Source organism: Lithobates pipiens, unplaced genomic scaffold (genome assembly GCF_037356315.1).
Source record: "Lithobates pipiens isolate NorthernLeopardFrog02 unplaced genomic scaffold, aLitPip1_a1.2 Scaffold_19, whole genome shotgun sequence".
NCBI classification, from domain to species: Eukaryota; Metazoa; Chordata; class Amphibia; order Anura; family Ranidae; genus Lithobates; species Lithobates pipiens.
The window spans coordinates 253130386-253145132 of record NW_027507764.1 but is presented as its reverse complement, the minus strand read 5'-3'; the positions used below and the strand labels follow the sequence as shown (position 1 = coordinate 253145132).

The 14747-nt window shown below is 41.6% G+C and overlaps 1 protein-coding gene across 1 annotated transcript in view; it reads left to right on the top strand.

The window, feature by feature from the left end:
* Window positions 1–14019, top strand: part of INO80C (INO80 complex subunit C) — a 58400-nt gene extending 44381 nt beyond the window's left edge. The window contains exons 3-4 of the mRNA XM_077491923.1: window positions 1363–1430; window positions 13769–14019. Coding sequence (XP_077348049.1) covers window positions 1363–1430; window positions 13769–13900 — 200 coding nt within the window. The 3' untranslated portion in view covers window positions 13901–14019. The remainder of the gene's footprint in view (window positions 1–1362; window positions 1431–13768) is intronic.
* Window positions 14020–14747: the final 728 nt, after the last annotated feature.

Below are 14747 nucleotides of genomic sequence, written 5' to 3'. Positions count from 1 at the left end.
TGGTATACAGGGCAGCTGGAATTTTGAAAAAAAACTAAACAAAAGAAGGTGCCTTTAAAAAAATCAGACCATGGGGGAAAAATGTTGTTATTTGTATTCACAGTACCCAAGAGAGTTGCTAAGATTTCAAAGAACACTGAAGAGAGGTGATCCAGATATGTCATTTCGGGGCATACCGTAAATACTGTAACCCCCCCCCCCCCCATCATAGTATTAGCGGTAATTTTACAGTGCTTTGGCCTCTACATGGATAGAAAACAAATGTTTTTTGTGAACAGATTTGAAGAGGTGCCGTCTGGCCTGGTTTCCTACAGTTGTTCAACACAATTATATTGCCCTACTCTCCAGTCAAGACTAAAATGACCTATACAATGTTCAAAATTCAGCGGGTTCATCAGGAGATGACCAAAAGCTCTTTAATGGGTGAACCTGTTGACCCTCTTCCCACCTGACATCTTTTGATTTGAAAAATTGAAAGAGCCATCCATAAAATTTTCAGCTGAACAGGCGCTGCATCCGCTTTGATGCAGCCACTATTCGGGTATTTTAACAGCTGTGGTGGCTGTCAGGATGCAACAGCCCGGCAGAGGGATTTGTTCATCTGCCATGTAGGTGTAAGCCTTTAGGAAGTAGGTCCTGCAAGCAAGTAGCCCAACCCTAATAAGTTGTTTCTCACTCTCTGCTGTGCTGGAAGATAACTGGTGAAAACGGTATTAGTTACATGGTAACTCAATTTCCAGGAATAGTCCAGGACAGCAAAGAATTCCTTGCAATTATTTTAGCAATTAGGGGTTTAAACTTAATTTACAGTAGGTTCTACTGTTTACTTTTCAGTTCTTTAATATTACTGAAGCAGTGCATCTAAGCAGTGCCTTGAATTTCCTGTTTTAGGTAGATGGAGCCACGCTGTCACATGCTGTTCTGGAAATTCAGACACCGTCCTGGAAATTTTTGTGATCACCGAGTCTGATTGTGAGCTGCTGCTTCCTCTGTCACTCCTCTCCTGATCCTGCTGACAAAGCCTGTATGCTGGCTGTTTGCCTTTCAGGGTGGTGTAGTTGATCCGACCAATTTGGCCTGCAGTGAGATTACTACGAACACCCCTGCAGCTGACACAAGTCAATCTAGTTCAATAAAATTATATATCTCAGAAACAGACGGGGAAAACAGGAGCATATGTAGCTCTAGCAACTGTTCTGCACTGTGACTAGACACAACGTACAATATGGGTCTTAATTAACAGTCATATTGTACAGCATAACATACAAATGCACGCAAATGTTTTTAGATTGCTGTTCTGCTAAATGTATATTGTATGGTCCTTGTTAATGTATCTTTTCATTTTTCTTTTTTTTAAATCAGACTTCAATATTGATGCACCACCTTCATGCAAACCTGCAAAGAAGTATTCTGATATATCAGGACTTCCTGTGAGTATAAAGTTTCTAGTCTTGAAAACAGAGACAAAATATGTTAGGAAGGCTTTGATGTATTCAGTAATGATTTTTTTTTTTTGAGTCTGAACTTCAATTTTATTTTATTTTTTGTAAAATAACTACTATGCTTCGTACATCCAGTCCATAAACTTCTTTTTTTCTCTCCTTGTAATGCATATTGATCCTGCCAGTGCTACTGTATAACATTTGGTTCCTACAGAGAGTCGACAGCACTGCTGAATTGCAGCAATGTTGTCAGTCCTCTGATCCACATTTCCTAATCCTATACAGCAGTGATGTCATCACAGCAGTGTGTGTAGCCTTGCCATCTGCTTTATTACTTTCACTGCTGGGCCCAGCGTCCCACTTTTCATCTTTGGAAACTTGACCATCTTTACTATTTTTCACTTTTTGTGATTTTTCACTTACAGCTTGGAAAGTTAGTAACATCTCAACTGTCATTGTTTATGTTGGGAGCTGGTAAGACCGGCTCCCAATCATGTAACCACTGTGACCGCCAATCAAAGTGCTTACATGATCAGGAAGACTAGGAAACCCTTAAAAGACCTTGAAGCCAGCTTCATACCTTTTTTGCTTTGTGGTAATTCGCAATTCGTTTTGAATAGGACCACCACAATACACTAAACCTGTGTGAAATAATGTGTTCAAGCACCGCAAAGATATAAATGGGCTCTGAGAGATGTTGCTCGTGTTGGGTTGTGTACCTAATGTGCATGGTAGCCAATCTGCTTTTAACTTCAGCTTATTCAATTAAAGTGTTACTAAACCCACAACAGTAAAATCAGTCTGTATATGCAGTAAAGCATACTGACTGTGGAACCTAAGGGGTTAATCCTCTGCATTGTGTAAAAAGGCTGTTTGATCTTGGCTTCTCTGATTCCCTCCCCCCCCCCCCCCCCCCACCACTGACTCCTAAGCATTTCCAGATAAAACGGAGTCTATGGAGTCAGGCTGCACATGCTGAGTTTGGTGTGTATTGCTAGAGAGAGTTTTTTTGGAGGCTGCATGTGATCAGCACTTGGCCAATCGGTACTGTTCAGACAAAGGGTCAGGGGACTGCTTTATCTGCTAATGAGAAAAGTTGTTAACGGTTTATATTGACTAAAAAAATTGCATTTCAATGTTCTGTGTACTGTGGGAGACCAGATTTTGAATGCAGGGTCTTGGGTTTAGTAACACTTTAAGCATTGATTAAAAAAAACAGGACATTGATTGGACCAGATTGCACCAGATTTTTCACTCTCCAGTTACTAAGTCAAACCCAGTGCACTGTAACGTGTAGTAACGCACCACAACACAGAGCAAACATTGTGTGTGTGTACAGGGAAAGGGGGGGGGGTGTTTGTGTACCTTCATAATAGGCCACCACGGGTTGCAAGAAAGACGACATTCGCAAAATTCCCCCATCAACACTGACAGTGTGGACGGGAATTGCCAGCGTGCCGGCGGAGATGACTTCTGTAGAAGGTAGTGATTATTGCCAGCATCTATAGCAGTTGCTTGCGATAACTGCAAGCAAATCCGGCAGGCTGGTTGATCGATTTGATGAACTTGGTACATTCAGCTTGCCCATTAATGATTCAAACCATCTATTGCCGGCCTTAGTCCTATTCTGACTTGCTATGTGGTATTGTTTGGTCTTTGCCCATGTTATTCTGGTGAGTATGGGAAATTCTTCTAGGGCCTCAGATTTGAAGGTACATGAGATTCTAAAGCAAGTGGCCACTGCCTTTTGAGCCTTCCATAAAATTTATCGAACACTTACATGAAAGACGGCTTTCTACTTTTTTTTTTTTTTTTTCCCCAGACTAAGTAAAACATTATTTATGTTAACATCACAAGGTGGCTTTGAAAAGCTTTTGATTTCCCTGATATACAAGCAGAGATGGCAATCAAAACATAGTTTAGTTATGTGGCATAAATTTATTTGAAGGCCATGTATCCTGCTTGCACTGTTCAGACATTTTAATGAGATGTAAATATATTTAGCTGAAGCCATATATTTGCAAGTCATATCCTTTGGGAATGAGCCTGTCTGTTTATGGCACAGAGTATTTTATCACCTTGGTGGGCTGTTTCATAATTACGTAAAACTGTAGGTTGTATTTTAAGTTTTAGTTTTTATATACATCATATTTATCTGCTAAATGTTGTTAGTAACTTGTTCATCTTACAGATGATTTGCTACGGAAGTTAGTCATGTTAAGAATCTGTCTGTCTATGCAGTGAGCGTGTGTATATACTTCCACATTCATTCACTTGTGTATTTAACTGCTAAACTATATTGAGCTAAGAATTTGTAAGGTGATTTTTTTATTTTTTTTTTCAGTTCTTTCTACTTTTTTTTCTAATTGTGGCTTACTCTGGCTGCACTAATTAAATACATGCTAACATCTGCTGAAGAAAAACATATTGCTATTAATGAAACAGAATCATTACAGTTGGTTCTCTGCGGTTTCCTATCAGACAGTCGGGAATTCAATAAAGCAGTAACTTTGCTTTTCTGGCAGTGAGGCCTCTTTTAAGATGACCTGCACCTAATTCAAGACAGCCTTGCACCTATTTCAAGAGGAACTGCAGTCTGCTCACATAATTTGTAATAAAAATATCTTTGCAATTCTGAAGCTTCCCTCCAACCACTTTTACTTGCCAACTATGCTGCTGAAATCTCTCTCTTCTGAGTCTGGCTGCAGCCATTTTAACCATGAGCAGCTGAAGCTGATGCCTGTTCACTTTCTGGATTTACACACACACAGAGGCACACCTGCAGCTCTCATTGGCCCTCTTATGACTCAACCCCTTTCCTTCCTGACAAACTCTCACAAGACCTGGACCAATGTTAATTATGTATATACCATACCTTGAAAATATTCAAAACTATCAAACGTAGAGTAGTTCTTATGAAGAAATATCAAGTGATCTGATTTAGGTGATCTCCCTACTCTAGTGTTTCAGTCACCCAGTGCGACCTCCACCAATGTCAGAAAAACGCACTCACCAGATATCTTTAACGTACATCATGGGATGCAGAGCCTTAAGTAATTACTTAATGGGATATAGGCCGCCTTCAGGTGATGGAGACTAGTATACCCAATCCAGGAAATTGAATCCCTATGTGACCCCACCTCCTTCCTGGAGCACATCAGTTTTTTCGCCAGTGTCTAAGGTGTTGGTCACGAGTGAATATGTGCTCTGAGGAGCTCCAGGAGGGATCCATGCTTGATTTAAGTCTCCATAGACCAGATCCATCCAAAGTGAAGGGTACTTGGACCTCGTGTTCCGAAGCACAAGGTTTTGCCTGTAACGCTCTCTTTGCAGGGCTGGACTCCAGTACCCAGGGCTTTGGTCATGCTACATTACCTAAAAGGGGTGCTTTTTACAGGTCCAAGGGAGTGGAACCCCGATATAAAGGGACCAGGTCCTTGAAGGTTTGCTAAACGCAGCCCACCATGATGGGTGAAGGTTGGATTGTGTGTTAATTCAGCAAATCCTGCGGCTGGGATAAGGTAAGGGAAGAAACTTAGGAACTGAAAAGTCCATCTATGCTTTCTTCTTTAAGGGAAAAAAATGTTGTCATGCCTTAATTCTCCACTAGAGGGAGTCTATGCACATACCTTAATCTGTTGCCTTCACTGTAAAGCTCAGTGTCAGTCTGTGTGTGGCCGCAGCAGCTTGCAGGGGAAAGAGATCTGCCAAAATGCTTTTTTCTCCCCCTTGAAGGTACAGAGGGGTAGGGAAATACCAGCGGGGGGTGGGGTGCGGAGGTCCCGGATTCTGTTCCATCTGCTGTTTTTGTATGCTGGCAAGGTGGTATGGTTTGGTTTGGTATGATGTCAAGGGCTCTGCTGCTCCCACCCTCCCCTCCCCTCCCTGTTGGGTCTGTAGATCCGAAAGCCGCCCGTGCATGAGTGTGGGAACATTTTCAAAAATGGGGTGGGTTTATGGAGGGGGCGGGGCCTAGGCACAGCACCATGCAATGTCCACGAGGATGCACGGCAGGCAGGCAGGCAAGCATGATAATAAAAAGACAGCTGGAGCAGTCTCTCCTCGGCTGACGAGGAGGAAGAAGGCAGTCTGCACACAGGGACACAGGAGGTGTTGGCCATGTGAGGGATGCAACTGGCATTCCTCATACAGGAGTGACTTTTTTCCCAGCACTAGGCTGAACTTAATAGCGGCTTTACTGTCATGACTATGTTCAGCGATTAAGTGCAATTTAATAGTGCCTCTGTTTTTGTGTTTAGGACTGTGCCGGTCAAGACACTACAAAGACCAAAAAGGTACCAAAGGTTTCACCCCCCCAGTCGCATTTCCACACTGTCATCCTTGCCTGAATTACCAATTATGGCAAGCCAGGGTGAGCCATTAGAACAAATTGGTGGTGCAACTGCTTCTCACATCTCAGCCCCTGTATACGTGACTGAAGATGTCCTTTCTTCCACCCTGCAGGGTCTGGAAGGAAGATTAGCAGCTTTAATCACATCATCTATTCAAATGGGTAGGAACATCCCCCTTTCCCACTTCAGACCCTTTTATAAGGGGAACAGTTGGCACCGGACACCCTCAGGCGATCAGGAGGAAAAACAAATCGATGATTCTTCTACGGAGGAAACAACAGTAGATGAACCCTTTTCAGCCTCACAATCTCAGAAATTGCTGATACAATTTCTTACGCGATGGTTTGTTCTACTTTCATGCTACCCCTAACGGAGTCTCCTGAAACCTTGGTTTCTTCCTTAGGTTCTTTAAAACCTTCACAGGCTTTGTATGCGTTTCCTGTCCATGAATTACTAGAACAGCTTATTTTTGCTGAATGGGATCACCCGGATAAGCATTTCCTCCTTCCAAAGAGATTTTCAGTTCTATATCCCATGGAGGAGAAATTCACCAAAAAAATGGAAAGTAGCAGCAGTTGATGCTACAATTTCCAGTGTGAAAAAAAGCCTAACTTGTCCAGTAGACAATGCACAAATGCTTAAGGAGCCAACAGATAAAAGGTTGGAATTCCTGGTAAAATTTGCCTTTTCCTTGGCAGGTGCCGTTACTCAGCCTGCAGTTACTGCAATATGCATCTGTCAATCCCTAAAGGACCAGTTTAGACAGGCCCTTAAAGAGGTTCCTGCACAACAAGCCTGGGAATTGGCTAAATTACCAAAAGCATTATGCTTTGCCATAGATGCCTTTAAAGATTCTATTCACCAGGCATCCCGTCTTACATGTATGCTATTACATATGCATAGAATCCTGTTGTTAAAAAATTGGTCAGCCGAAACACCATGTAAAAACCTCCTAACTGTGTACCCTTTTTCATGGGGAGCGGCTATTTGGGAATGATTTGGACAAATATATCCAAACAATTTCTAGTGGGAAAAGTACTTTTTTGCCAGTCAAAAGAAAGTATAAATACCCTTCATTTAAACAGACTCTTTCTCCTGCACCAGTGGCTTCCGTCTCTAGGCCTCAGGGTCAGACCCAGGCTCAAAAGAAGTCCTGGGGAAAGAAAACCTGCAAAGCAGAATCCTAAAGCCTCATCATGAAGAGGCAACCCCTCTCACCATGGTTGGGGGTAAGACTTCTGCAGTTTTCAGAAGTCTGGCAAGAGGAAATTCAGGACAGATGGGTCATCTCCACGGTAATGCTGGGGTACAAGCTGGAATTTTGGGACTTTCCACCATCTCATTTCCTAAGGTCAAGCATCCCCAAAGATACAGAGAAAAGACAATCTCTGTTTCAGGCACTTAATATCTCAAGGGGTGATCATACAGATCCCAATAAAGGAGCAAGGTTTGGGGTTTATTCAGATCTTTTTATGGTACCAAAACCAAATGGAAATGTCACACCCATTCTAGATCTAAAAAATCTAAATCAGTTCCTGAAGATCTGCTCATTTCGCATGGAGACGATCAGGTCAGTAGTTTCTATCAGCAGCATTTCCAATTTGTACCCCTGCCCTTCGGGCTAGCTACAGCACCTTGGATGTTTACAAAGGTCTTGGCCCCATCTCTAGTCGGGTTAAGGGTACAGGGCATAACAGTCTTGGCATACCTAGATGATCTATTGCTAATAGACCAGTTGGTGGCTCCTTTGGGTTAAAGCGTACGATTACAACCAGTTTCCTGGAAAGTTTGGGTTGGAACCTCTACCTAGAGAAATCTTCCTTAATACTGCTAAAAAGGCTGGAGTACTTGGGTCCGATCATAGACACAGCCCAGGAAAAGGTGTTCTTGCCTCAGGCAAAGGTCAACTCCATAAGAGAGCTGGTGTGGATGGTCAGGTCAAAAGGCGATCCCTCCATTTGCCTTCGCATGAGGTTGCTAGGAACCATGGTGGCTTCATTCAAAGTGGTTCCCTATGCCCAGTTCCATTCATGACTGTTGCAAAACAGTATCCTGTCTATTTGGAACAAAACGATTCAAGCTTTAGACTTGCCAATGCTGCTGTCCCCAGAGGTGTCCCAAAGCCTCAGTTGGTGGTTACTAGCCCAGAATCTGCTGAAAGAAAAATCATTCAGACCAGTTATCTGAAAAGTGGTAATGACAGATGTCAGCCTTTCAGGCTGGGGAGCAGTACTAGAAAAGACAACTGTCCAGGAACAGTGGTCAAGAGCCGAAAGAACCTTGCCCATCAATATCGTAGAGAATCGAGCAGTGCGTCTGGCTCCAAAGGCCTGGACTTCCAGGTTACGAGATTGTCCTGTCAGAATCCAATCAGACAATGCCACAGCTGTGGCCTATATCAATCATCAAGAGGGCACCAAGAGTCTCAGCGCAGAGAGAGGTCAACCATATTCTAACTTGGCAGAAAGGAATGTTCCGTGCCTAGCGACAGTCTTCATTTCGGTAGTAGAGAATTGGCAGGTGGACTAATTGAGTCACCAGCAGTTATTCCAGGGAGAATGGTCTCTTCACCCTGACATATTTTGGGCTATTTGCAAAAGATGGGGGCCTCCGGATGTAGATCTTCTAGCATCCAGGTTCAACGTGAAGTTAGTCAACTTTGTGGCCAGAACAAGGGATCCACTTGCATGCGGAACAGATACGTTGGTGACCCTGTGGGATCATTTTTCACTGATCTATGCATTTCCCCCTATTCAGTTGGTGCCTCGACTTCTTTGCAGGATCAAGCTGGAAAGAAAGCCGGTAATTCTGCTAGCACCAGCATGGCCCAAAATGTCATAGTATGCAGAAATCATCAAACAAAAATCTGCGAGGTGAATGGATAAATCAATTCACCCGTAGAAAAAACAGCGCATAATACTCAATAGAAAAACAAGAAATTATATGTGATTTGTGCTAGTGCGAACTATTGTTCTATGGAAAAAACATGTATATCTTCCCAAATGTAGTCATACAAAATAGGTATTGTCCATGAACACTGTCCATATATCCAAATTATGCTGAGTAATTAGGATAGTTTCAGGAAAAAAAGGGTTTGAAACGGGATATCTATTTTAGTCCATCAACAGAAAAAAAATAAATAAAAGGCAAAACTGAAACAAAGTGTCCTGGTACAAATCATGAGGAGTGTGCGATGCAATCCTTCCTTAACATGATTAGACTTCCAACAGTAAAATGCAGTGATCCCGAATGTGCTGGGGTGCAATCTCAAGAATGAGGTGACCCCCCTTAGTAATATTCTTACCAGATGTGCCTGGTTACATAGGCTCTCAGATATTGCTCCTCATCGGCTCGATCTCATCCACTTCATCAGCGCCAGGTAATACACGATCGGATGTGCTTGGTTTACACGGGCTCTCAAATATTACTCATCGGCTGGATCTCATCCACTTCATAAGTGACGGGTGATTCAGGATCTCCGAAAGAAGCGTTTCGTCGTATTGACACCCTCAGATGATGTCAATACGACGAAACGCGTCAGGGTGGTAGCACATGTTTGCAGCATAGAGGAACTGACAGGAGGGAGGAAGAGACGCACAGCTTTAACCGTGAGCTACTAAGTGGTGACGGCCATTAGTGGCTGATGCTATCACTTCTCCCGAGACTGTGATTAAGAACTATGCATGCTGAGTGAACCAATGCTTTAAAGAATTATTTTTGTGTGAGTGCAATATTTTTATTCAAATAAAATTGTGCTTTTATAAGACAGTATTACGCTATGTTTGTTTCCCGTAATTGCTTCTTTCGGAGATCCTGAATCACCCGTCACTTATGAAGTGGATGAGATCCAGCCGATGAGTAATATTTGAGAGCCCGTGTAAACCAAGCACATCCGATCGTGTATTACCTGGCGCTGATGAAGTGGATGAGATCGAGCCGATGAGGAGCAATATCTGAGAGCCTATGTAACCAGGCACATCTGGTAAGAATATTACTAAGGGGGGTCACCTCATTCTTGAGATTGCACCCCAGCACATTCGGGATCACTGCATTTTACTGTTGGAAGTCTAATCATGTTAAGGAAGGATTGCATCGCACACTCCTCATGATTTGTACCAGGACACTTTGTTTCAGTTTTGCCTTTTATTTATTTTTTTCTGTTGATGGACTAAAATAGATATCCCGTTTCAAACCCTTTTTTTCCTGAAACTATCCTAATTACTCAGCATAATTTGGATATATGGACAGTGTTCATGGACAATACCTATTTTGTATGACTACATTTGGGAAGATATACATGTTTTTTCCATAGAACAATAGTTCGCACTAGCACAAATCACATATAATTTCTTGTTTTTCTATTGAGTATTATGCGCTGTTTTTTCTACGGGTGAATTGATTTATCCATTCACCTCGCAGATTTTTGTTTGATGTTTTTTAGTGGTTTTATTGATTTAATACCTTTTAGAACAGCTGCTTAAATTCCACAGCTCCCAGGTAGAAAGCACATTCTTTGATGCTGAGCGCCTTTTATTTGCGTGGTTAACGGGCGGAGGTTATCCTAAGCAAAGGTGCACATTTATGCAGAAATCATAAAGATGGCAGTGGAGGGTCCATGGTCCCTTTCACTATGGCCACATCGGCTCTCACAGGGACTGATATTCCATCCTGCCTTACCGTATGGAAATTTAACGGGTTGGCTATTGAAACCCGCATTCTGAAGAAACGTGAGCTTTCCGGGTCCGTTATCTCTACCCTGATTAATGCAGGGAAGCCAGCTTCCAGAACTATATATTATAGGGTCTGGAGGGCTTATGTTTCCTGGTGTGATTCCAAGGGTTGGCACCCTCAGAGATATATCATAGGCAGAATTCTTGCCTTAAATTGGCTTTGAGTACTATTAAAGGCCAAGTCTCAGCTTTATCGGTCTTATTTCAAAGACCGCTTGCTATACATTCTTTAGTCCGGGGTTTTATGCAAGGTGTGATGCGGCTTAATCCACTAGTCAAACCTTCCTTGAACCCTTGGGACTTGAGTTTTGTCTGTTACAAAAACAGCCATTTGAACCTATACAACATATTCCCTTATTCCTTCTGACAAGGAAGTTGGTATTTTTGGTTGATATATCCTCAGCAAGGAGGGCTTTTGGAATTGGCTGCTCTTTCTTGTAAAGAGCCATATTTGATTATTCATGAGGAGAGAGTGGTGTCCAGACTTTTTGACAAAAGTGGTTTCAGGTTTTCACCTGAACCAAGATATTGTCCTGCCATCCTTTTTTCCAAAACCATGTTCCAGGGAAGAGAAGTCACTACATTTTCTTGATGTGGTAAGCGCAGTGAAAATCTGTTTAAAGACAACTGCTCAGATTCGTAAGACTGAGGTCTTATTCTGCCAGAGGGTCCTAAGAAATGACAGGCATTTTTGAAATCCACTGTCGCTAAGTGGATTTGGCAAGTTATAATTCAAACTTATAATTTAAGGAGTAAGATCCCCCTTTTTCAAGTTAAGGTGCACTCTACCAGGGCGGTTAATGCTTCTTGGACAGTGCATCACCAGGCCTCTATGGCTCAGATCTGTAAGGCCGCAACTTGGTCTTCAGTGCATTCATTCACAAAATGTTATCAGGTGGATGTAAGGAGGTATGAGGCTATCGCTTTTACGCGCAGTGTGCTGAAGGCAGCAGTATAGGTCCTCAAGTCTGGGGGTACCCTCTGGGTTGTGTCTCCCTCCCCTCAAGTAGCATTGCTATGGGATGTCCCATTAAGTAATTACTTAAGGCTCTGTGTCCCATGATGTTCAATAAAGAAAAGAGGATTTTTATAACCGCTTACCTGTAAAAATCCTTTTCTTGGCGTACATTGTGGGACACAGAGGTCCCTCCCTTCTTTTGGGCTTTAAGTATATTGCTTTGCTACAAAAACTGATGTGCTCCTGGAAGGAGGAGGGGTTATATAGGGAGTGAACTTCCTGGATTGGGTATACCAGTGTCCATCACCTGAAGGTGGCTTATAACCCATTAAGTAATTACTTAAGGCTCTGTGTCCCATGATGTACTCCAAGTAAAGGATTTTTCAGGTAAGCTGTTATAAAAATCCTATTGTTGTTGCTGTCTAGTGAATATAACAGCAAAAATCGCATATGATAAGATCCAGGTCATCAGATGTATGCAGTCATCATTAGCTCACACTTTTATATCTATATCACAGGACCCTCTTCAGAATGTATCCAAGTACATGGATCATGACTTGGAAGTATCCCATCTGTAGTAATAAGTCACCAATGTCAAAGAAGAAGAAAATCTCATGGTGCAGTACTGGTGAACCAGCATAAAAACAAACAATTGTGCCTAAGGCCCCTTTCGCACTGTCCGGCCGTTCAGGTCCGCCTGTCAGTTTTGAACGGGCGCTCCATGCTGGTCTATGGAGCGACGGATGTCAGCGGTGACATGTCCGCTGACATCCGACCTGGGCCAATCTGCCAAAAGCAGACGGATGTCCCTATGTCCGGATCCGTCGCTGGCGGATCAAATCGGGTGAGATCTGATGGAAATGGACATGCTGTCCATTTTCATCCGATCTCTCCATAGAAACCAGCGGCGCTCGTCAAACCCCTTCCCGCTCAGTGTGCAGAGAGGGACCTGCCATCCACCGGCTCAGCAGAGATCAACAGAGAGATCTTCCACTGAGCCAGCGGACTCCATGAAAGTGAATCTACCTCGTGGGAATGAGGCCTAATAGTGAGAATGGTGGCAGGACCTCAAATGCAAAACATCATGTGTGAAATAATAAGCTTGCACTTGCATGAAGTGCCGCCAATCTGAAACAGAGTGGTGGCTAGGACCTCAGGCGTTTGCATAGTAATAAACCTCTACAGGTGTTTTGTGCACACATACACACATCATCAGGAGTATAAAAAGTTTTGCAGACATAAAGGAGCAGTGATTTATATAGCTCAGGTGCATGGGAATTTCATGGAGCACCTGGGCTATATAAATCACTGCTAGTTTATGCCTGCAAAATAGTGCAGGTTGCACTGGGGGAGGGGGGGAGGGAATCGCCTGAATGATATCACTTGATATTTCTTCATAACAACTATTCTATGTTTGATTCTTTTTGAATATTTTCACTGTTGGACTCCCTTTAATAACACTTCAGGTGCTTTTTGCTTTTTTATATTGTGCTGAGCGCTGCAATTTTTCTTTGTTATTGTTATCGCAGTGTTTTTGTATGTCTACACTAATTGCTAGGAGCTTTATACTATTAAGCGCTGACAATAAATATATATTATATTTAATTTTTTATTTTTTTTTGTATATACCATACCTGGCTGATGCCCTTGGAAGCTGGAACTCACTGAAGTAGACACCACTACTTCAGTGATCTCTATTTGCTTACAGGTTCCACGCCGATCATCTGTTCTCATTAATTGTGAACATAGTAGGCCAGCTGTTCGGCACAGGCGCCATTAAGAAAATGCTTTGCATCTCAAAGAGGAACTGCAGTCTGCTCACATAGTTTGTGATAAAATATCTTTGCCATTCTGAAGCTTCCCTCCAACCAGTATGTATATTATTTTATATATACTGTGATTCTGTACTGGCCAAATATGCTGCAGAAGTCTTTCCACTAAGATTTAAAGAGAGTAAACACAGTTGATTGATAATAAATGGCTTCAGCCAAACACTAACCATAAGTGAAAGAAACGTTTTTGTGTTTATTCATATTCTCTGAAAAATGGCCAAGAAATCATAAATTCTGACAGGGTATGTAAACTTATGAGCACACCTATATAATGTTTTGGGGTTCTAAGTAATTTTCCAGCAAACAAATGCAGATTTGTAAGCGTGAGATACATTTCAGAATGGCAAGTGGTTAAAAAGTAGGTGTGTAAAGCCATTATACTTCTAAATTGCTAAAATGATCTCTAAATAAAGCTGATTGATATGACCTATTTGTTTTTCTTTGTGTTTCCTAGGCCAATTATACTGACCCTCAAAGTAAGCTTCGATTCAGCACAATTGAAGAATTCAATTACATCAGGATGCTTCCCACTGATGTTGTCACTGGATATTTGGCACTAAGAAAAGCAACCAGTATAGTATCGTGACCATCTAGAAATGCAATATTTTTTTTTTTATTATAAAATATTCTGTATTATAGAATTCATGCTGTAAAATGTATATGTATACAATGTAAAACAATAAAATTATTTCCTTTTTGTTTAAATTTTGTTTACCATCTCTTTGTGTTCTAAAATGGTTACTTCTACCATTAGATTAATGCCAAAACAAACCTAAAACTACAACGTAGTCTTACTGTGTCTATTATATAAAATATATATAATCTGTCCCCAACATAATCGGTCACATCAAATTTAATTTAGCATTACAGTTGTTTTCATGTTACAACTATACACAGCTCAAATTTCACTTTTTTTTAAGTTAAGTCTGCGTAAATACGTTTTCAGACTGTGATTTTTAATGTTCAGTTTTGAGCATTTCCCACATATTCGCCATTACTCAGTGCACATCTGCCCATGTCAGCAGTGCTTAAATGGACTTCAGCATATATTTAGTCTGCGCTTTCGAACATAGACAAAACCACATTTTTAGCATATTAGGGAAGAGTTCTAACAGTGTTTGTATTGCTGTCTGCATGACTTATTGCCCTGGTGTCAACTGCTGCCCTACTGTTTGTCCTTTTTGTCACAGCATCAGGAAGTGATGGAAAAAAACTCCCTATGAAAAATACCCTTATTTAAAACTAAAACGTGTAGGGTTGACCTTTAAAAGCTCCTTGTAAATTAAAATGCAGGATCATTTTTAAACCTTCAAACATGCTGTTCTATAGAATAAGCCACACAACATAGATGTACAGAAAATACGTTTTTTATTTTTTTTTATTTTTTTTGGGGGTTTTTTAAACAGAAAATACTTTTTATTAACAAATCAACA